The sequence below is a fragment of the Populus trichocarpa genome, chromosome 10, assembly GCF_000002775.5.
Source record: "Populus trichocarpa isolate Nisqually-1 chromosome 10, P.trichocarpa_v4.1, whole genome shotgun sequence".
Lineage (NCBI taxonomy): Eukaryota > Viridiplantae > Streptophyta > Magnoliopsida > Malpighiales > Salicaceae > Populus > Populus trichocarpa.
Window position 1 is genome coordinate 21,048,097 of NC_037294.2, and position 23,262 is coordinate 21,071,358.

General features: G+C 37.5%; 2 protein-coding genes across 4 annotated transcripts; one reads left to right on the top strand and one right to left on the bottom strand.

The window, feature by feature from the left end:
- Positions 1–593: 593 nt before the first annotated feature.
- On the bottom strand, positions 594–15,433 carry LOC7468437 (exocyst complex component SEC8). 2 transcript variants are annotated; one of them, XM_024610515.2, is made up of 27 exons: positions 15,125–15,433; positions 14,220–14,350; positions 13,407–13,619; positions 11,940–12,113; positions 11,667–11,771; positions 11,177–11,286; positions 10,485–10,649; positions 9,752–9,923; positions 9,545–9,651; positions 8,892–9,178; positions 8,653–8,816; positions 8,421–8,536; positions 8,102–8,172; positions 7,624–7,754; positions 7,484–7,533; positions 6,532–6,632; positions 5,927–6,039; positions 5,631–5,738; positions 5,183–5,380; positions 3,632–3,717; positions 2,542–2,692; positions 2,372–2,449; positions 2,003–2,104; positions 1,788–1,862; positions 1,302–1,397; positions 1,167–1,216; positions 594–1,077 (listed from the first exon to the last, which is right to left on the bottom strand). In XM_024610515.2, the coding sequence occupies exons 2-27, from the start codon at positions 14,259–14,261 to the stop codon at positions 990–992; spliced, it is 3,153 nt and encodes a 1,050-aa protein (XP_024466283.1). In that variant the 5' UTR covers positions 14,262–14,350; positions 15,125–15,433; the 3' UTR covers positions 594–989. The 2 variants fall into 2 exon arrangements, with proteins under 2 accessions (XP_024466283.1, XP_024466282.1); XM_024610514.2 differs by having other exon boundaries at positions 8,099–8,172.
- A 3,045-nt stretch (positions 15,434–18,478) lies between these two features.
- Positions 18,479–23,199, top strand: LOC7463452 (protein FLOWERING LOCUS D). Of its 2 annotated transcripts, none has more exons than XM_024611020.2 (6): positions 18,479–20,306; positions 20,582–21,343; positions 21,451–21,496; positions 21,611–21,735; positions 22,131–22,195; positions 22,506–23,199. In XM_024611020.2, the coding sequence occupies exons 1-5, from the start codon at positions 18,614–18,616 to the stop codon at positions 22,178–22,180; spliced, it is 2,676 nt and encodes an 891-aa protein (XP_024466788.1). In that variant the 5' UTR covers positions 18,479–18,613; the 3' UTR covers positions 22,181–22,195; positions 22,506–23,199. The 2 variants fall into 2 exon arrangements, with proteins under 2 accessions (XP_024466788.1, XP_024466787.1); XM_024611019.2 differs by having other exon boundaries at positions 18,480–20,306; positions 22,131–22,186.
- Positions 23,200–23,262: the final 63 nt, after the last annotated feature.

Sequence of the window (23,262 nt, forward strand, 5' to 3'; positions counted from 1 at the left end):
GTTAGGTTCATATGGCATTTTCAGAACATAAATGCCATGATCGTGGATGATGAGGTTGAACCCGACCACTAGGCCAGCTAATACGAGAATATAGAGAGAATTAATAGGCCCGATGGGCTTAAACTCATTTTTTTTTATCAAGAGGCCCAATGGTCCTCGAGTCAGTTTTCATCAATAGGCCAAATGGGCTTAGTTGAGTTCTTCTGGGCAATAGGCTTAATGGGCCTGGAAAGCTCTTTCCAGAAAGAAGAAAATGGGCCTCAGCCTTTCCTGCAAGAGGCGAATGGGCCTATGAAAGCTCTTTCCGCAAATAGGCCCAATGGACCTCGTCATTATCCAGTAAGTGGCCTGAAGGGCGTAAGGCCATCCAATGAGACGTAACTTTCTTCAGCTTCAAGTTTTGAAGCTGAAAGCTCCCAAGTAAAAATCCCAAGTCCTCTCTATACTCTACTGTTGCATGTCGAAAGTCACAGCCCCGTTGCATTAATAGCTGAGAATCACAACATTTGAGCCAGCACGAACAGCCAGTGTCCTCCATCGGCAATCAAGTAGATTAATCCAGTATGAGATATATAACTTGAAGAGTGAAGAAATGGATTGAAAACATTAGCTATTCAATAACTAGATTTAGTTCTTAGAGAGGGAGGGAAGATTAATATGAATGATTTACAAAAGCAAAAAGAATTCTCTCAGACCCAAAGAAAGACAAGCATAAAAAGATAATATTTAATACACAAGACATTACACTAAAAAAATCAATGGCAAGACCCTCACATCTACAATATACCGTCAAAAATTCACCACAAGGTGGCACATACTTGGAAGATGATGATATCCACGGAACTGGCTTCTGCATCCATCCGGCCGTATCCACAAACTTACAAAGCAAATTTATCTGTTGTATACATTTATGCTGGCACAATCAGAACGAACCGCTTGCATTTTCACACAACAAAATAATAATAATCCTCTTCCCACCAATGAAAGAGTTAATGGGATAAAATGTATGAGACTCGATCCTGCGCATCTGGTGGGATTTCCCTTCCTAGGACGTTCACCTTCAGAAGATTGGCATACCTGCAAAATTAATGTAATTTTTTTATTTGATTTGATATTAAATGAGTTCTGACCAGTGACAGAAAAATAAAAGGGTTGTAGCAACTCACTCTGCGGGTGTAAACAAGTTCTCATGTTCGGTGATGAAAGCTAGTAAGGCCTGGAAATTCAGGAGATAACTATGATATTAGCATGGCAGCACAGAGAATTATTCACAAAAGTAAACCATGGTTTCAGTGACTTGCCTCAAATGGCATGTTTAATAGTTCATAATATGTTCGGACATGATCTAATCTCTGCTGCACAGCTTCGCTATCCATCGATGGGATAGCTGCAAGGGCCTGTAAAATGGCAATAAAAATTATTAAGCCACCTCTTTTCGTATAATCCAACGGATTCAATACCGTTTGTTTTTGCATTTGGAAATGAGTTTAGATGAGTTATAAAAGTGTGTTTGGCTTGAAAAAACATCAAATTTATATATTTGTTTAGTGCTTTCCGGTGATTTTGATATTCTAATGTTAAAAATAAAAAATTGAGAAAATACATTTTCAAGCAAAAAACAAGCACCCAACACCACAAAATATCAAACACCCATGAAAGCTGCATTTCAACTATTAGCAGTCAACTCTTGGCAGAGATCAAGTCCTAATGGATGGAAGGATGACAGATCCCGGAAAGGCAAACAGTGCTGGAAATGAATTACGCAATTATTATGTATTAAAGTTTACCTGTTCCAATGCAATTGAATTCCGGCAAATTTGTTGAACTCCAAAAAGATTAATGGACTTCATGTCAGCCAAAGCCTAACAAGACATCACATTTTCCATTAGTAGTGTGAAAATAGAAGATACAGGTATTGGAGATTCTAAATGACTAAAAAGAAACAAAATGTAAAAGAACATCAAAGTCTAGACAAATTCTCAATAGTAGTAGAGATTCAAACCTTGATAGATGCATTTGCTGCAATACTACAAATTCCACCAAATATGTAATTCTGCTTCACTGCTGCAACAAAAGGTGCCATTTCCTCGTCTCTACGTGTTATCTAAGGCACGGGAAAAAGATGTAAAATTTGATTCTAAGAGCATACAAGAAAAATGAAGAAATGATGTAAAATATGATTTCAAGAATATAAAAAGAAACTGAGCAAGAAGAATGGTAAAATTCTCCAAAATATGCTCCAGGCTCCAATATTTCATCTACAAAAAATTGTCCACACAAGCTGTAGGAGAAGCTTGAAGAGGACATCTACTATTTAAATGACAATACGAAACCTATACTCAGTTGATACAATCTGTACACAGACACTGACCTGTGCAGTGAGAGCAATGACAAAGTCATCTGGCTCTTCTGCATCTTGGTCCTCCAAGTACTCCCTGTTTGTCATTTCCTGTTTGAAGGTATTTCCTCAGAAGAGTTAATTTGAAAGATTTCACATCCAATTTAGGCATAAAATTCTTCGAATACAAGTGCTTCTCATACCTGCATATGGAATATTGTTTCCAACTTCATCTCTACATGCAAAACCTTTAGGCAGTCAATTGCCAATTTTCTATAATCATCAGCAAATGCTGCCAGAGTCTTGGCTTTATCTGCTACTTGATTTGATGATCGTGAGGTTATTTGCCCAAGCCTGTAATTTAGGAAAACAAATCTTGTACAATTAGCTAATGCCCAGAATTTGCTAACAAATGAAGTTTCCAAAATACAACAATTTTCTATGACACATCAGATTTGCATAAACAGCTGGTCCCAAACTAGTTTGAAGATGTGAACTAGTCCCCTCTAAAGTCGTACTTCATCAGTGACAACAATAAACTAAAGCATTAAATTAAATACTACGATAGCAGGTGGGACAACCCAAATATATGGAGATATTATCCCGAAGGTAAAAGGTAAACAACAATGTTTGCCAAATGTATCTTGAACGGGCAAATCATTGGTAAGCTCCTCTCTTCACAATTATCCACTAAATAGGTAAGATCATGAACCAGCTTTGAAAAGGGTTCCCCAAACAATCATGTGCTTTCAATAGGGGTTTGTCAGAGGCTTGCTAGATGGGAGGTTGATGCAGCCTAACCCCACAGAGAGCAAACATGAGGACACTGTCAATCGAGGAGTATCCCGTGGGATTTTAGCTATCGTTTATTTTTGAGGCCCAGGATATGCCATAACAAGGTTGGTGCCAATCGATTGTAAGTTCACAACCAATAGAACACCCTTATCTTTGTGTCTACTCCAAATAGGTATCCATGCTTTCATGACCAAAGTTCCACAAAAGGTTCACCCTTTAGTGTAGAAGACACCTAATACTTCAATAAAGAACTTATATATAGCCACCAAGTATACCATAGTAGCTCAGGTAATGAGTTGCAGAAAAGGAAAGCATCATAGTGTCATCAAGCCAAGAACTTAAAGCATTCATACAAGATCAAAGGGCTAGTTATGGAGAATAGAATGTCCATTTTTATCAAATCCAGCATGACTTCCCAATTTCCTCGTGTGTTTATTTATATGACATGCAAAAAGAATAATAAAGCACAAATTTATTGCTCTAACAAGATGAACTTGCCTTTCAATTGAGTCTGCAACGTACTCGAGTGAATCACTAAGGGAAGCAAGCAAAATAAGTTTGTTATCATCACGAATTAGATTTTCCTGTAAATGACACAAAAGGGGGAAACAAATTCAATTTGCAAATGTGATTCAAATTTAGAGAAAATCTCATTGCAGGAAAGACTCAACAAACATTTTTCATTTAGAATGTCAACTCTATTAGTCAGAAACGAAGAAGGAACTACTGTCCCCAAAACAGGTACCTCCAAACAGAATGTTAGTCTTACTAGAGGTGTACAAAAAACCCGACCAACTGGAAAAACCAAAACAAAATTAACCAAACTGGAAAACCAAACAAAATTAACCAAAAAAACCAATTAAAAAAGCCCAAAAAAAATCAGGTTCAGTTTGGTTTTGGTTTTGGTTTTAGAAGTTTAAAATTGACCAAACCAAACCGAATTGAACCAAAACCTAAACCAACTATAAAAAGCCAAACAGTTATAGAAGAAAAACTATTCTCAAACCCTAAAGTAGTATATGCAGTTGCACCCCCTTCTCCCCCCACCACTTTTCCCCCTCCCCTCTCGATCTCCCTTTACCCATAGCCCACCTTCCTCTCTCTTCTCTCTCATCTTCTCCATTCTCTAGAATACTGAAGGTGTATTTCTTTCTCTGTTTGTTAATCTTTTTTTGTTCTATGATTTATGCATTCAAAGGCCTAACTTCATTTTCTTGAGCCTTTCTCTTATCTTACTTTTGATTATAGTCATATGATGTTTCTTTTTATGTTGGACAATTTTTTCTTACTGAAATTTTCTTTTTGATTTTTCTGGATAACCTCTCTAATCTGCTACTGTTGTTTTTTTCTAGCATTGATCTTGAGGGATGCAAGTGTTTTTTGGTGGCTTTCTGGATCTTTTTGCTGCTATTGATATTGTTGTCAAATTTTTTGCTTGATTTTCTTTCGTTCTCATGTATAAAAATACTTAATGAATATTGGTGCTGTTAGCAGGGCTGCATGGATCTTGCTTCTTCCTTTTCTCATAATTTTCTGCTGGCCAACATTTTTTTTCATAAAAAAAAAAAAAACCCAAAATAAATTTTCCAGAAAACAGAATAAAAGCAGAAACACTTCATTTGTTTATTTTTAAATTGAAGACACAAAATTAAAAAGAAGCAAATTAAAAAAGACTTAAAATAACCCAAGCCCATTGAAAAATCTTCTCCCAATTTAGCACAAAACGATTATAAACAAGCCCATAAAATGGTTTAGAAAAGCTTTGGCCCATTAAAAAAATCCAAGACAAGCATAATCATAAGGTTTATCGGTTACCTGATTATTAAAGAAAAAAACCCGACTGAACCAAATCAAACCGTTTGGTTTGAACCAGTTTTCAGTTTGGGTCATAATTTACAGAATTTAAAGAAATGGTTTGATTGGGTTTTTTTGTTGCAAACCAAACCGAAACCAGTTTTGAAAACCCCTAAATCTTACCTGTCCCTGCCCCTAAAGAGAGAATTAATATTTGTAATCAAAAGTGTATCCGGCTTATATAATTACACATACCTGCTTGATAGGTCGCAGATTGAGTAATATTTCACTCAACTCCAATTCAATCTCTATAGATTCAGCACCAGAGGCATTGTTTACCATGCTTGATTGACCAAGTGAATTCGGTAAATATGCACTTGCTGGGTCAAATCGCATCAGTTTCTCAATATCATGCCTTCCAATCAGCATGTAACTCTGCTTCTCAAGAACTGCCTGAAACATTACAAACAAAAATAGCTGACAGATGCTATATGGTGACTGCACAAGACAAGCATCGGCTTATACCATGCATCCTCAAAAATCATCAATTTTCAATGGAATTCAGCAACAGTATTAACAAAGCAAGAACTAATACTTAAAGCATAAGATTAGACATTATTATAATAGATTGAGATGAAGCAAACAGTACTAATGATGCTTCTAATGAATAGGAAAAGATGTTATTATAATAGATAGACCATGCCTCCATATATGATGTCCGACATCTTTCATATGTTCGCTCGAGGAAAGTTTGAACGAACTTTACAAGGTCACCAGCAAATTTGGGCATTGCTTGAGCCCAACCAAGCACCTGGAGTAAAGGATAAATGTTCATTAGACATCCCAAAATCCAATACATCTCAGACTAAAAAGTGACTGATAGAAAATGTTAAAAAGCCTTCCACATCAGATAAAAGTGTTGCTTTCAAGATCTTTCCAAACACAACCAAAATTGCACTTATTCAAGGATGGGAAAATGGAAGGATAAAACATGCTTGCCTCTTTTGCCAAGAAATCGATTGCCAAAAGTCCCTGCAAGACTGGTCGACCTTTCTCAATTGATGGTGTATAAGGAGCAACAGTATGGGCCCTCGGACGAAATGCAGCTGGACCTGTGATAGCACTTCCAGAATGAGATTTTAAACAGCAGAAACAATAAAAAAGAAAAAGCTTAACTACAGATCAGATGAGTTTCAACAATCTCTTATTGAGCATCCACATGCTGAGAAGATTCCAAAAACAACAATTTTCTTCCCTGCAAAATTATAATTTGTCATAGTACCTGGATGGTTATGTAGTTTATTTGTATTCCAAGTCAAATGTCACTGTTTTTTTAAAAAACGTTAGTAAAAAATAGAGTTATTTCAATTGTCCATGTGATTTTGGCAGTCTACCTATTGGCTCATGATCTACTGATACTGTTGTATCTTCACAAAATTATGTCTATTGATCCTGTTTATACTTGAACATGCAAAGCTAATCAAGGAAATACTAATAAGTGTGTGATGGACTAAATCAATTGATGAAAAGGTATATAAAGCATCATTAAAAAACAATTTAGTTTCAACATAATGAAACTAAATCTTGGACCATATAGAACTTGCTTGATATAGCCTGCTGTACACCCTTCCGGTAATCCACAAACATTGTTGGTAAAAAATGATCTTTTACGAAGTTTTCCACAAAAGCTAGCAAGCCATCATTCCTGCAGTTTTTGAAGCAAAGAGTACAAAAAACACATCAGCATCCTGAATGAATCTCTCAGGAAAAAAAAACAAGAAATAAGAAGCACATAAACTAATTGTGCAGCGATCCAGGCCATCAAACTCTTGATTGAGCTAAATATACTATGATCAAGCTCTAAGGAACTGGGAGTGGAAGCATTATGAAAAGTTCCATCTCTTCATAGTTCAAACTAAACTCCACAGATGCCCACTCATTGTGATAAACCCGATGCAGATGTATAAGAATCGAACTACTATGACAATGATGTAATGGGACCATACTCTGCCCCTCAGCAGAAATGGTATCAAACATAGTGATTGTGTTCTGTAGTTGATTATGGAATGAGAATTTAAACAAACTATACAATGACTACAATTTTGGTCAGAAGGTCAAGCATCCCCCCTCCCCAACTTTTTGGCACATCAGAGCTTTTTCTATGCTGGTTGTTGGAATCAAATGAAGGTCGAAGGACCATTTCATTATTAAGGGGCAGATTGGTGCCTAAACACGGTGCTATTCCTGAACCTGACAGCAGACAAGCAGGCCAGGCCCATATTCAGGCCAGACTCTTGTTCATTTGAGTTGCCCCCACACACGCAGACCTGAAGATCTCAAGTATGAAGAGATTGTTGTTGGACTGGGAAGGGAGTCTTGGATCTAGTGCAACATTCAAATTCAGGCAAGCAAAGAATGAGAAAGGAAGTTGACTCAGAAAAATCAAAAGAAAATTTACAGGATCAATATCTACACTCAAATGTGCATCATGTAGACCATACAAAGGGACCTTTGATTGCATATGCCAACAAGAAGCACTGTGCTTTTCAAGCTTACCCAAACTGGGAATAATTTTTTGGCAGCATTGAAGCAAGCTTATCTGTAAACTGCAAAGAAAATCACTTTAGACAAGCCCAACAAGAGAAACAGGTAATACATTTCAAGTTTGACACAATGGGTCAATGTCAGTCCCAAACCTGAAGAACAGGACGGTATACAGATGCTGCTAGATATATGCCTAGCTCAGGCAAGACAGCAGCAGACCCATAGCCTTCTTGGAGCACATTTGGACCCTTCCTGCTCCATCCTTGACGAATGAGATCAACACCTGAATAATTGATAACAAAAGGAACAATGAAAATAAAGGATTAATCAAGAGGAAACCATTACATGTGAAAAATAAATCTGACAACAAAGAAAATAATTTGAAAAAGGTAGCATAGATGAAAACTGTGGTGTAATTGGAATGTGACTATCACATCATCGGGGCACAAAACATGAGGTTGCCAGTGATTGTTTCTCCCTTCTAAATCAAAGTGAGAAGAATCCCTATTACAAAATTGTCATCTCTCTCATGGTTTCTGTAGATTCTAATAAATTTTCAAGGGGCCTAAACCATTCAAGAACCTAACAGTGCATAAATAGCATCATTACAAAAGAATGAATACCAGCCACCTTGGTTAGGAATGGATATTGTAGCATCCGTGAAGCGAAAAGCAAAGGAGAGCCCATCTTCTGACCCATCCCTGTAACACATTAGAATTAGCAGGACATTACCATACCATCTTGCTGATTCCTCAAAACTGTTCACTTTTTTGAAAAAGGAAGTCTATTTTATTCAAAGAGAGTGAAACATGATAACATGATACAGCTAGAAAATTAAAACAAAGAGCTTTGCAGACTGGTTGAAAGTGACCTAAAACCCGTTTAAAGACCCAAAAGAAAATGTACCATAAAGAGGCCAGGAAAACTGTTAGAAATTAATGTTACCCACTTTTTTCCCTTTGAAGGAGCCTTGCTTGCCAGTCTAGCAGTTTGTACAGAAGCATCTGCAGATGCAGCTTCAGGAGTGGCTCTCAGAATTTCACATATGAGTTGTTGGCATTCACTCTTTCGCAGATTATACAATGAAACATTACATGAAAATGAGGAAAAGTTTTCCACCAAAAAATAGACATTCAAAAGCACTAACTCCATTCATCAAGTAACAAAAGCCAGCCAGCTACCTGTAAAACTGTCAAGGAAAAACCAATACTGTAACCTCCAATAACTTGAGATGCTTCAGAATCCAGGTTCCAATTTAAATCTGTTGTCAACGACCCTGGCGCGTTCAAGTCAACATTCTGAGAAGTTTTAAACTCCAAAAGCTCTCCAACAACAACATGATTCTCTAGGTCAACAAAGGTGTAATGGTAAGTGTATTTTTCCAAACCATATTTCAACTGGTGTCAAGTCAGTATCCTACCAAATATTCGAATAACAGTGTCCAAAATTGAATCAAGAAGCTCTTTTGCAGCAGCCTGTGCTTTCCCTGTGGGAGCCATCACTGGCGAGACTGGGCTTACAGCCAATAGTGTTCCATTCTGACGTTTCTGTTTTGGCAACTTGTAGCTTTCTAGTTGTCCTTTCACAAAATGAAGACCTCTGGTTTGGGCAGATTGATTGATGCTAGACCTTGAAGAGTTGACAAGTTCTGAATGAGATTTTATCTTGGAAGTGATGATGTCATGAATTGTAGGTCGCAACCTTTGGCTGTTGGGGGGAAAAAGCAAAGAATATTACACTAACTCTCCAAGCATATCAAAACAATATGAAGTACAAGACCAACTAATTCTATATGAGCATGAATAGAGTTGCATGGATGAATTAAATGTTCAATCTGACAATCCGTCTTTTAGTTTTGTACAAGAAAACCAAACAAGTGATGAAACTTCCCTCGAGAAATCTCATCCTAATACAGATCCAGTCACTAGAGGGGAAAGGTAAAATAGCATAAAAAATTCATGTCATACATATAGCTGATCATTACTATAGTTGCAGATGTGAAGCCCACAAAAATTGGATTTTTTTTTCCTCAGTCAAACATAATAAAGGAAGTGCAGCAGCCAGATAACCAACCATATTATTGCACCAGCAGCTGCAACTTTGCCCAGCATGCAGAGACACTCAACCATGGTCTGCAAATACTTCACATGAAGTGGAGCATCACTCTTTTTAATGGTTTCCTACATGAAAATGTAAAATCAAGTCTTTCAGCCCAGAGAAAATGAAAAAAACCACAACAAATTCAACATAAGTGTGTTTACTTTAGTGTACTGTTCATACAATAAATTCATCGGGAGTAGAATTTGAAAGCCAACTTGGTATTTGACGAGAACCAACTTTAATGTCCTTCATGTTCCCATCACCTCCATTTGTTCTCACTGATGCAGTGTGCCCATCTGAGGTTGCCTCATCAGTTATATCAAGATCCTCATCATGACCATCAAATGAAGAACTGAGGAGGGTAGAGAGGCATAAATGCTCAGAAAATAATAACAATAATAGCCAATCACAGTCAAATAAACACTTCAAAGAAAAACATTTCTTATGCATATTCATGCATGATGAATCTCAAAAATCTTCAGTTTGCACTTTTATTAAAAATATGAAACCCAATTTGCAAATATCTGCCAAAGTGATTGTTTGGAACTAACTAAAATGAACTGGAAAATTTTGGCTAAAGGATAACGAGTTTGTAACTGACAATTAACAAGCAGAAAACAAAGTGGTCATGATAAAGTCAAGAATTACTCCATCTAAAAATAACTACTCGGAAGGCATACGGGGTCAAAACTATCAACTTGACCATGTGAGGGAACATACAAATGATCAGGAAAGCATAGAATGGTTCAAGAGGAGAAACAAACACAAAAAATCTATTTCAAGACTTGGGAATCGATTTCACTCATAAGCAAGAAAATAAGGAACGTTAAGAGTAAGATAGAACTAACAAGCAGGAGAAGAACAAAGTAAAAGGAAAGTAGAAGAACTGTATTACAAAGAAAACTATTCTTACCCTCCATCGATAGAGCTTGGCTTGTATGATCCATCAGCAAAGCTATGATTGTCACCTTTCATCAACCTTGTTCTTCGAGATAGAGATTGTGAATTGCTCATAGTAAAAACAGCTATGGTAGTCGGCAATTCATCATCTCTTTCATACATGCTTGAGGCAACTGAGCTGCAGAAAACAATCAAACTAATGACAGAAATTCTATAACAGAAATAAATGTATTCAAGCATAGCATTGACATTCAAAAGATCAACGGTGAGAGAAGCTTGCTTAAAAATGCCATCACTTTTATTTTATACTACAACAGAACAGTTCACAGGACAAAACACACGAGGCAACTGAGCAGCGGAAAATAATCAAACTAGTGACAAAGAAATTCTATAACAGAAATAAATGTATTGAAGCATAGCTTGAATTAACATTCAAAAGATGAACAGTGAGAGAAGCTTTCTTAAGAAATCCATCACTCTTCTTTAACAATACAACAGAGCAGTTCACAGGACAAAACACATGATATGTAACGTATTAGCGAGAATGAGCATCAGTATCTTCACCCTCCACGCCCAATAAAGGAAAGAGTATAAAACAGCAAACAAAAGGGGAACAGGAATAATATTCCCTAAGCAAAAATACAATCAAAATTTTACTTCGAAAAAAGAAGGGGAAACGAGAAAGGAACAGAGATGAATATGTACCTGTATTCTCCCTTGTTGTAAAGATGTGCATGCAAATCCTCCAAAATTTTATAGAAGACAACTCCTCGCAGCTTTGTCAGCTCAGATCGCACATCTTGAAGAGCACCAACCTGAGACACAATAATTATAGTAAATTCAAAATTTCCCAAATATTCCAATTACAGGGCAAGTTAGGTCAAGTCAACAAAAACAAACGAGGAAAGAAGTCGAAATCATGTCAAAACCCCCATGTCCAACAATTTTTTTATTAAACACTGTTCTTCTTATGCTTACCAAATCCTAGCTTTGAATATGTTTGAGTTGTAAATGATTATTTGAGGTGTAGAACCAGTAAATAATTACCAACAACCTATGATGTCATAGGTTACCATCATGGAATCTAGGAATTGGAAGCAAGATGAGATAAAACCGAGCTTTAACCTTAACAAAACAAACAACAAAGGACATGGACCATTCCCATGAGCTAGTTTCAGGAAGTTTGAAAACCCACCATTTGAAGACCTTCTCGCTCAAGCATCAATGATGAGTGAGCGTGCAATTGAACTGCTGCATAAAACTGCTTTTCTGCTATGAGTTTCTCAATACGAGCTGGAACCTGAGCAAAAAAACAAGCAGTAGATTGGTTCTTGAACATTACAAGATTTGTAACAAGGAAATGGTTCTGCCATGAACACTGTTATGTTAATAAATAGTAGCATGGTGGTACAGTGAATCTCCTCATTAAGTTAATCATTTTAAAATATGCTGGAGAATTTAGACCAACCTTAGCTATGCCTTCAATTTGATCTAAAAGAGAGATTATGTGTCGTAGTGTAACAGATCGATACCACAACTGATGCAATTGCTTATTCCGGGTACCAAGACGTTTCTTTGCTTCAGCTAAATCAACCTTTAGTGAAGCAATACTCTCAGCAGATTCACTGAATAACCGCAAGATCTGGAAGAAAATAATAAACAATGATAATTGAGTTTGGGCACCAACTCTTTTTTTGTCAAATCCCAAAAAAGTTAAACAAGTGATAATCTTTTATGAGGTCATGAATAAATCCAGTCCAAGAAGTTGTGATGAAATCATCACAATACACAATTTTCGCTCACTCCTTCCATGGCTGACCATCCTCAATTCTTTCTCAGTCAATCATTTACACCACTTTTTACCCAGAAGCACCAAATCGGGATTTTACATCATAAAAGGGAGCATTTAGGAATAATATAAATAATTAACAAATTAGAAGAAAATAGTGAAGCAGACAAAGTTAAGAATCTCTTGGGAAAAACAGGGAAAAAACACATAAAACTAGATAACATAAAGCATCTGAAATATCAAGGAACTCATTGCAGTAAAGGAGCTAGCATTGTCAACTACGATACAAAACCTTAGTAAATGGCCTTTAAAATAAGGGGGCAGCTAGATCACAATCTTCATCTATGGGAAACAAGTCTGGAAACGAGTTATGCTAGGGAATAATTATTTTTGGATGATAAACTTTGAAATTCTATAGCTTCATCAATGAGAAATGCTACTGCCACAAATTTTATTTAAATGTTTACTGAAATCAACGAAAAGTTCACTACATAATGCACAGATATACCTAAAGCAAAAGGTTGAATAATTGAACCATGGTCAGGAGGGAGCTTATGAGGTTTATACTAGAATTTAAGATGAATATAAAGTTTTTCGGAAATGAACTTGAGATTCTGGCAAATCAATGCAGTCAAATTGTATCAAGTCAGAAAGTTAACACAAACTGCCACACTTGATAGACTTGCCATCTACATCCAATCAGAATATAAGAGGAAGGAACTTGCTTTTTGGCAGACTTTTATTGTATTTTGAATTGTGGTCACAAAAAATAATCCTTGATCATGGACATGGCTCTTATCAGTAAATCAACGAATACTTAAATTTGTAGTGATATTAGAATCCTACCAATACAAAGCTGTTAGTTGCAATTTCTGTAGTAAGATCTCTAACTTTGCATTAGAAGAGGACAACATTGATATTTTATAATATTATCCCCATCTTTCAAATAATAGCATTCTATAATATGGATTATAAGTGGGCAACATTGATATTTTATATGAAACTGCTCTGAGGAATTTGAAAACAAAAAAGAGGGAAAAGAAAACAATCTATCTTTTTCTATCTTGGATGCAGGAAAGCAAGAAATTGATAGCAATTAGAAATACACATTGTTTAGATCAGTCTGTAAAAGAATATTTAAGACACCTGAGAATAGTTTTGAATTGCTTTGTTGAAGCCACTGTGATAAGATTGTACAACTTCATCTACGACATCCTCAACAACATCGCTTTGCTCCTTCAAAACTTGGGCTTCAGCTTCACGATCTTTAGAGGTTAAGATATGGACAACATGAGGCAATGAGTCAAAACGTGCAGCAGCCCAACTCTCATCTATTCTTGAAAGCTCTTCTCTTAAATACTGCTTTGTACCAAGGAGCAAACCAGGGAATGAGAAAAGAAAAGAAAAAAACAGGACAATAAAAAGGAAGATGTCACAAAACTACATGACATTAATAATAATCTAGATGATTAAGTGATTAAAAATTCGATATGAAGTTGTCACTTTACATGAAATCAATCATAGAAAGCCCATCATTAAATATAAATACATTTTCTAGCCACTTTAACACTTAGATGTTGAGGCACGGTCTTGTTAAAATTTGATGCTTAACCATTCATTGCCTGTATTATACACCATATAAGAACCCTCATATTGTTTCTCGAAAGATGCAGCACCATCTACTACTGCAAGAAAGATGAACATAATGTGGCAAAACACGCATTTATGATTCATCAAAGGCTCATATCATCTTTATTTTACAATTACATGGAAGTTTCATGCCAACATAACTCCGTCAACTTCCGATCTAATAATTCTACACAAGATGTCGAATTATAAATATGAAATCTACTCTACAAACCAAAACTCCAACTGAACAACAGTTGTCAATGCACATGGCAAAACACTTGCATTATACTTCTACAAAAACACCACAAAATAAATAAATAAACGACTTACTGCTTTGTCAGGAGGAACGGGCAACCCATCAAAAATTCCCATCTTAATCCTTTTGCTTTAACAACAGTTTTCCTAGCTCGTCCCAGCAAGGCCCTTTGTTTTTCTTTTGGCTCTTGATAAAGACTCAATCCCTAAAACAGATAGATATTAATAGAAGGAAAAGAAAAAAATCAGTCAGCTATCATGCAATTTTCTCTGACACAGTCAAAATCAAACACTGCTATTATTTCCTAACCCGTAAACGCAATGCTCAACAAGGCTTCTGATACCCAATAACTTGTACAATAATTAATTTGAAACATTACACACACACATATGCGAATAGTATGTAAAATTCAAAGTTAAAGACTCGCCGACTGCATAATCTGACTCTTATTTTTAGCTGAAACTGAACCAAAACAAGTAAGATTTTCTCAGAAAGTTCTACCCTAGGAGAGAGATTTCCAGAATTCACTTTTCCATTATATTCTTCGCAACTTAATGGCTGATCATTATAACGAGGCCATTAACGATTTTCTCTAATTTATTCAAAACCAGCCGTCCTGATAATATTTAAACAAAAAACAGAGAAAAGTACGCGGCATTATCTCAGAAACCAAACAGAAGATTATAAAATTGAGTTTAAAAAAATAAATGCCAGATCCAGCAAGGCGAACTCGATCATCGCAACATTATCATACAACGCAGTAATAAACACCCTAAATAAGCTGATAAAATAGAAAACAAATACAAACGCAGCTGATTTACTGGGGAAAAAATAAAAAAAAAATCACCAACTGTAGCTGATAATAAACTCGAAACAGCTTATCAGATTTGCGCTTTTCAATTCAAAACAAGAAACGACGTTGCATTCAGACGATTAATGAAGTGAAAGAGAGCGAAGAAGCACAAAAGCGGAAGTGTACCTATGAATCGGAGGAGGTAGGATGCGGATATCGCATTTGCGAGGCCTAAATATTGGGAAAAATCGCTGGTTTTGGAGGTTGTGAAAAAGATGATCGGCGTGTTACTGTTGTCGATATAGGAGGAGGAGTAGAAGGACAGAAACGACGTCGAAAATGAAAGTAAGAAGTATTTGGATTTTGGAGGTATTTCCAGCTCTTGGCTGCCTCTGTAATGATTTATTTTTGTTTTTTCTCTTGCTTTCTTTGTTTTGTATACTAGAAGAGAGAAGAGGAAGGGTATATGGAGCTCCGATTACAAATGGATTTTTCCGTGTGGAATTTGGATTGGGATGATTACGGGTTAGATACTAAAGTTCTAGTTTTATTTCATATCAGTCCTCAAGGTTATAAATTTTGTGAAAATATTCTTGATAACTTGATTTCGCCCCTCCTCTGTTTTTTAAACGTCATGATTTCATAATTAGCTAGATACTTGACAGGGCTTTGCCACGGATTAATTTTTTAAAAAATAAAAAAATTATATATATAGACTTTTTCAATATATTTTTATAGTTAGAAAAATTTTAAATGAGAATAAAATAATTTATGCATAGATGTAATCAAATAAATCAAAAACTATGTGTATTTATAAATGAAAAAAACCATAAATGATATTTAAAAATAAAACTAGAAAAATTAAGAGATATATGCAGATCATGATATTTAATATCACAAGACGAGATATTTACCCGATTGTGTTTGGTAAATTTATTTATTAGAGTAATTTTTTTATTCAACTAAAAGATAATAAAAATAGAAACACAAGTTAAAGTGATTGAATAAAATAAAATAAAATAAAACATTATTCAAAGCTGAACATGTTATAAATATTACATAAGAAGAAAATTTGTTCTAAAAAATAAAGTTCATCTATACAAAAGATAAAAAATTATATATATAAATAAATCAAAAATAACTCTTCAAAATTTAAATGTATAATCAAAAAAATACTCGTCATTTAAAAAAGTCTCTCTAAACAAAATGAAAGATAATGAATATCAATCAACATAGAAATAAAAAAAAAACAATTTTGAGAAAAACATGTAAAACAAGCATCAATTCAAAAAAATAATTAGAAAAAAAATAATTTAGAAAAAAAAAAAGCAAAGGATAGACGTTGTCAGGCGTGATAAGCCAAGCCAGCTCGCCTGACCTATTTTGTCGGACTCACACGACTGAGTTATTTTTTTTGCTCTATTTGGGGCTTTGGTTTTTTTTATAGACAACATGTCGTATGATTTTCCCAGGTTGGTAGCTAGAAAATCAAAGCTTAAGTTTTTTTTAATCAAAAACTTGTTTTTCAATCAATTTTTGAACCAAAATACCTTAAAAATCATAACAAACCTAATAGTAGCATAAAAAAACTGTTATAGAAACCAAAATCAATGTGAAACCAAAAATATACTCAGACTCGTGTATGTTTTTTCACGAGCTTTAAGATAAAAAAACACTTTATATAAATTCCCTTCGTTAAATGAAACTATTTGACACAAATATCGACTGTTTTGATAGTCTAAATTAGTGTCAACAACACGTTTATCTCTCTACCGCCTAAACCCAGCGACTTCTCTCTCCTCTCTCAATCAGGGACTAAAAATAATAAAAAATAAATTTTTATACCAAAATTTAATTGGAAAAAAATTAAGGTGCCAAAATTGTATAATTTACATAATATTTAAAGTTAGAAGATCAGAGTGTAACTTTCCTGAAACTTTTAACATGCCACCTATGTTTGGTGCCCTTTTCATTGGGATGCATTTAACATTGATAGGATGGTTGGGAAGAAAATGGTCAGTTCCGGTTTTGGTGGGGCTACAGGCCTGGGATGCAGACACTTGGCGCTTGGGCTGCCCTGCTTGTGAGTTGGGTCAGCCCCGCGCGCACACGTGGTGCTGGCTTGCCCTGGGCGCTGAGCCACACCCGCGCGCCACGTGGGGACACTAGGTGTTGGGTTTTCCCTATTAGGCGCTGGGTCTGCATCGCGCGCATGGCTACAGACCCTGTCAAGGCCTAGGGCTCATAGGTACAACGTTAGGACCTAATTCTCTTGGGTTTTGTGTTTGGACCCATCACTCTTGGGTCCTGCGACAGGACCCAAGGTTAATGGGTTCTGCGTTAGGATCCACTTTTCTTGGGTTTTTTGTCAGGACCCAGACCTAGGACTCGCTTTTCTTGGGTCCTTTGTCAGGACCCGGACCTGGACCCAACCAACTTAGGTGCCAACAGACCCAAATCCTAACCCTCTTGGGTCCAGCCAAGGACCGCACCCATTTGGGTCCGGACATGGACTGTCCCCACCCCTTTGAGCCCGAACATCAACCCAACCTCATTGGGTCCGGACGCGGACTCAACCCCCAACCCCACCTGGGTCCAGACACGGACGAACCCAAACCCCCTCGGGTCCGAGGTCTGGACACGGACCCATGCCCCAACCACCTTGGGTCCGGACATGGACCCAATCACCTTGGATGCGCCCACATACCCATACCCTCAACCACCTTGGATGCACTAACGGACACAAACCCCAACTCCCTTGGGTTCGAACGCAGCCCCATCCCCAACCACCTTGGGTTCGGCCACATAACCAAACCCTAACCCGTTTGGGTCCGGACACAGACCCAACCCATCCCCCAAACCCCTTGGGTCCGGACTCGGACGCGGACCCAAACCCCCAACCACCTGTGGTTCAGGCATGGACCCAAATTGCTTGAGTCCTGTTTCAGGACCCAAGTTGAATGGGTAATGCATCAGGACCCAATGCGCTTGGGTCTTGCGCTAGGACCCAATGGTAATTGGTCTCGCGCAGGACCCAAGTCTAATAGATCCTGCATGAGACCCAAGTGTAATGGGTCATACGTCAGGACCCAATTGTCTTAGGTCCGGCGGCAGGACTCGATTGTCTAGGGTCCGGCATTAGGACCCAAGCTCAATGGGAATTGTGTAAAAACCCAATTTTATTGGATTCTTTTATCAAGACCCAAGATTACTGGGTTCTAGATTTTTAAATATAATTATTTGTATTTTAAATATTATTATTTTTATTATAATTAAAAGTATTAATATTAAAAATATTATTATTTGTATTATAAATATTATTATTTTTATTATAATTAATAGATTATATTAAAAATATTATCATTTGTGTTATAAATATTATTATTTTTATAATATTTTTAACTAGTTAAAAACAAAACCAAGTCATAGCCCAGTAAAGTTCCACGAGTCGTGCCAACAACACGTCGCTTGCCGCCACACTAACTATTCGTCAAAAATTACTCTCAACGAAACGTCGTTTACAGAGCATTCAAGTTCGTTTCAAGAAATCAACTATTACACCTCCAAACCATCAACAGCTTAACCACCACCACCACCACCACCACCACCACCACCTCCAGTACCACACTAACCTCCCTCTCCTCCTCTACAGCCACCACCAACTAAATAACAATCATGAATCCACCATCACCAACCCCCGACGAATTCTCGTCTCTTCCTCTCGAATTCGTCCCCTACCCTCCTCTACCTCCACAAACCACCCCTACTCCCATACAAACCCCACCCGCACCCGCATTCGCGCTTCCAAATCCGAACGCTGCATTCCCCTCATTTCCCATTCCCAAGAAACGCCGCCGTGGCCGTCCCCAAAAAACCCAAACCTCCTTTCACTTCCCCCAATTTTTTCCACCCAAAGCCGCACAAAACCAACAACAAAAAAAACTAGTCCCTGATATTTCAGAAGAAATCATAGTAATCAACAAAGAATCAACAAACGAAGCCTTAATTGGTCTCTCTGCTGGATTCCCTGCTGATTCCTTAACTGACGAAGAAATAGATGCCCGTGTGGTCACGAATATCGGCGGAATCGAACAGGTTAATTACATTTTAATTAGGAATCATATAATTGCGAAATGGCGCGAGAATGTTAATGTTTGGGTGACTCAAGAAATGTTTCTTAATTCCGTGCCGATACATTGTCATGGGTTGTTAGATTCTGCTTACGATTATCTAGTTTCGCACGGGTATATTAATTTTGGGGTTTCGCAGTCGATAAAAGAAAGATTCCCCAATGAGTATACGAAGTCGAATGTGATTGTTGTTGGGGCAGGATTGGCGGGGTTGAGTGCGGCGAGGCAGTTAATGAGGTTGGGATTTAAGGTTACAGTTTTAGAAGGGAGGAAGCGTGCGGGCGGGAGAGTTTATACTATGAGAATGGAAGGGGGAGCGGGGAATAGGGTGAGTGCATCGGTGGATTTAGGAGGGAGTGTTTTGACGGGGACATTGGGGAATCCGTTGGGGATTTTAGCAAGGCAGTTGGGGTTTTGGATGCATAAGGTGAGGGATAAGTGTCCACTTTATAGTGTGGGTGGGAGACCAGTTGATTTGGATATGGATATGAAGGTTGAGACAGCATTTAATAGGTTGTTGGATAAAGCAAGTAGACTTAGGCAGTTGATGGGGGATGTCTCAGTGGATGTGTCATTGGGGGCTGCGTTGGAAACGTTTAGGCAGGTTTATGAGGATGCTGTGAATAAGGAGGAGATCAATTTGTTTAATTGGCATTGTGCTAATTTGGAGTATGCCAATGCAGGTTTGTTGTCGAAGTTATCATTGGCATTTTGGGACCAGGATGACCCGTATGACATGGGAGGGGATCATTGTTTTTTGCCTGGAGGGAATGGGAGGTTGGTTCAGGCTTTAGCTGAGAATGTACCAATTTTGTATGAGAAGACTGTGCATACTATTAGGTATGGGAGTGATGGGGTGCAGGTTATTGCGGGCAGCCAAGTCTTCGAGGGGGATATGGTGTTGTGTACGGTTCCTCTTGGAGTGTTGAAGAGTGGGTCGATCAAGTTTATTCCTGAGTTGCCACAGAGGAAGCTTGATGGGATAAAAAGGTTGGGATATGGACTGCTGAATAAGGTTGCGATGCTTTTTCCTTGCGTGTTTTGGGAAACTGACCTGGACACGTTTGGACATTTGACTGACGATACGAGTTCTCAAGGGGAGTTCTTCTTGTTTTATAGCTATGCAACTGTTGCTGGTGGTCCAATCTTGATTGCTTTGGTAGCAGGGGAAGCTGCTCATAAATTTGAGAGTATGCCACCTACGGATGCAGTGACCAAGGTTATTCAAATCCTCAAGGGTAATCAATTCAACCTTTTATTGAAAATATTGTTTATGTTGCTATCTCATCTTCTTTCTCATAAATTTATGCAATTACTAGAATACCAGATTTGTGTTTTAGTTGCAAACTTTTGGAGTAGTTATCACCACGCATGGTCATTTAAATTGGCTTTGCTTCCTTGTTCATTTGAATTTCCCACTGTACTTGTGCTTGTTTTAAGATGAGATGCGAGTCTAAATATCGAGTAGATGATTAATCAGTATTTATATGTGACTCGGTTTGAATGCAAGCAGGTATTTATGAACCTCAAGGAATCACTGTCCCAGAGCCTATCCAAACTGTCTGCACAAGATGGGGCAGTGATCCATTTACCCTTGGTTCTTACTCTAATGTTGCGGTAGGGGCATCAGGAGATGACTATGATATATTAGCAGAAAGTGTGGGAGATGGAAGACTTTTCTTTGCAGGGGAGGCCACAAATAGGCGATATCCTGCAACTATGCATGGAGCTTTTCTCAGTGGGTTAAGAGAAGCTGCAAACATGATTCACTATGCTGGCACTCGAGCCTCAAGGATGAAGGTTAATCGGACCCCATCAAAGAATGCCCACACTTGTGCTTCCCTTCTTGCAGATTTATTTAGGGAGCCAGATATAGAGTTTGGGAGTTTTTCTGTTATTTTTGGCAGAAAGAATCCTGACCCGAAGTCAACAGCAATTTTAAGGGTGACATTTAGTGAACCTCGAAAGAAGAGCCAGGAAGGTTCTAGGCCAGATCAACGGCATTCCAATAAGTTACTTTTTCAGCAGCTTCAGTCACATTTCAATCAGCAACAACCACTTCATGTGTACACTTTATTGTCCAAACAACAGGCGCTTGAGTTGAGAGAGGTGAGAGGGGGTGATGAAACGAGGATGAATTATCTCTGTGAGAAGCTAGGAGTGAAATTGATTGGGAGAAAGGGTTTGGGGCCTACAGCTGATTCACTCATTGCATCTATTAAAGCTGAGAGAGGTGGGCACAAAACCCCTGCTACTTCTTTGGGTCTAAAATCAGGTGAGAGTGATTGGAGCCTTATTTATATCCTTCTTTTTTTCTCCAAAGTATTGGGTTAGTCTGTTACGAGGAAGTTGAAATAACATTTTACTTCTTTTTTTGGAAAGGGATGTCCAAACTACAAAAGGTCACTTTGAAGCGAAAACTGGTCAGGTTGGTGTTGATGAAAGATGATTTTGCTATTATTGTTTCTCCTGATCTTCTAAATTTTTTCTTCTACCATTTGACTGGAAATTTTCACTGCTAACTCTTGCTATAATCTCCCAGGAGAGCTAAAATAGTGCGCAGCAGCAATAAGTATGTGCCTCCTCCGAATTTGAACATGGTAAATGTTAAGGTGTTAGAAGAAATTCGGACAACAAATCAGGCACCTCCTGAAAGGAATAGTACAGGTAAATATTGAAGGCCTTTAGTCTCATAATAAATCTATTATTTTTGCTGCATTTGGATGTAAGGTGGAAGTGAATCGTTCCTGTTCTTTTTACTCTCAACATGCATACTGAACCTCTCCTTCTCTTGTTATGTAAATTTAGTAAGTTAATAAATGCCCTTCTATCATTTCATAGTTACATCACGGTGACTTTATTTCTTGTGCTTCCATAGAGAGAAATGATGTGCGTTCTCAAGAACCATAGAAGTATATATAATGATCCACCTTTTTAAACTCCATTGATAGGGATATAAAACGATGCTTTTTTTTTTCTGTTGTGCATAATCATTCATTAGTGCTGCTTTCCTTAACTATTCTTGTCATAAAAATCTGAAATAAATGGTTCAATTTTGTTAGGACAAATTCAAGTGGACATGTTGAAGAATGAACAGACAGCACCCTCCTGATGAATGGTGAGAATGGTAAACTATCTTTGATGCCAAGGTTATGTTGATAATTTCATGTGCAAATTGACTACATGGTTTCTGATATTGTTTTTCATCGCACCACTTGGTGCATGGCAAATGAGCACACATTTTCTTGATGGTTAGCATTTTGAATGCATTTTAGTGACACAAGTTTCTGAATTTTATTTGATCGATGCTACTTGCTCTCTTTTTTTATGATACAAATGAAATGTGTATGAATATTTTATCTGGTGATTTGATATTTCTATCCCTGTCTAGTGGAGAACTCACACTCCATTGTGAATGCTTCTCTCTGGTGTGGCAGAATTTTTTCCTCCTTCTGAACTAGTAAGAAGGGCCGGTTGGAGAACTCTGTCCGTGCTATTACTGACTGTTGAAGATACATGTTCCATGCACAAAAGCTCCAGGAATGATGCATGGTGTCTACAATGAGAATTGAAAATTGCTGTATCTAATGAAACTGCATGTCATAATTGACTCCTTATTCTTCATCACCTCAGTCCTTCCTCGGGCAGCATAATGGAGAGGTAATGCCCCTGAACCATCAACCACAAAGCTTGTCCCCAAGTTGACTGTGGTGTGGAGAAAGGGTCCTCACAGAGGAGGATTTATGAAACAGCACAACTGTATCGTGCCATGATGGAAAGAAGATGTGATGATGTTAGCGCTGGTCAGGGTGGAATCTGGTTTCGATCTCCTATATTATGGAAGTACAAGGTATGAATGATCATAGATGTCAAACCTTAACAAAGGTCAAAACCCAAAATGAGACTGCATCTTGCTGATCGTGGAAGATCGGCACGTAATGATTTGTAAAAATAAAGAAAACAATGATTTAACTCTGCTGTTTGTGACAGAGGCTGGACAACTTGGTGGCAAACAAAAATAAAGGAAAAAAGAAAGAAAAAAAGTACTGATTGCAATTGTGCTTGTAAATGCTCAAGACAATGAACGACTTGTTCCTAGAGGTTTTAGTGATTCTTGTTTCATCTTGGTTCCACTGGGACTTGGTATACTATATCAAAGTATTCAGTGTATGTAATGATATTGGAACTTGGAGC

What these genes read in the sequence shown, in the direction of transcription:
- LOC7468437 (XM_024610514.2), bottom strand. Translation starts at nt 14,261, where the DNA reads ATGGGAATTTTTGATGGGTTGCCCGTTCCTCCTGACAAAGCA. An exon ending in GCTGCTGGTGCAATAATATG is followed by an intron (nt 9,179 to 9,544) that starts GTTGGTTATCTG and finishes TCCCCCCAACAG; the next exon opens with CCAAAGGTTGCGACCTACAA. An exon ending in ATTCAATTGCATTGGAACAG is followed by an intron (nt 1,398 to 1,787) that starts GTAAACTTTAAT and finishes GCCATTTTACAG; the next exon opens with GCCCTTGCAGCTATCCCATC.
- LOC7463452 (XM_024611020.2), top strand. Translation starts at nt 18,614, where the DNA reads ATGAATCCACCATCACCAACCCCCGACGAATTCTCGTCTCTTCCTCTC. An exon ending in TTCTTTGGGTCTAAAATCAG is followed by an intron (nt 21,344 to 21,450) that starts GTGAGAGTGATT and finishes TTTTTTGGAAAG; the next exon opens with GGATGTCCAAACTACAAAAG. An exon ending in TTGAAGCGAAAACTGGTCAG is followed by an intron (nt 21,497 to 21,610) that starts GTTGGTGTTGAT and finishes ATAATCTCCCAG; the next exon opens with GAGAGCTAAAATAGTGCGCA.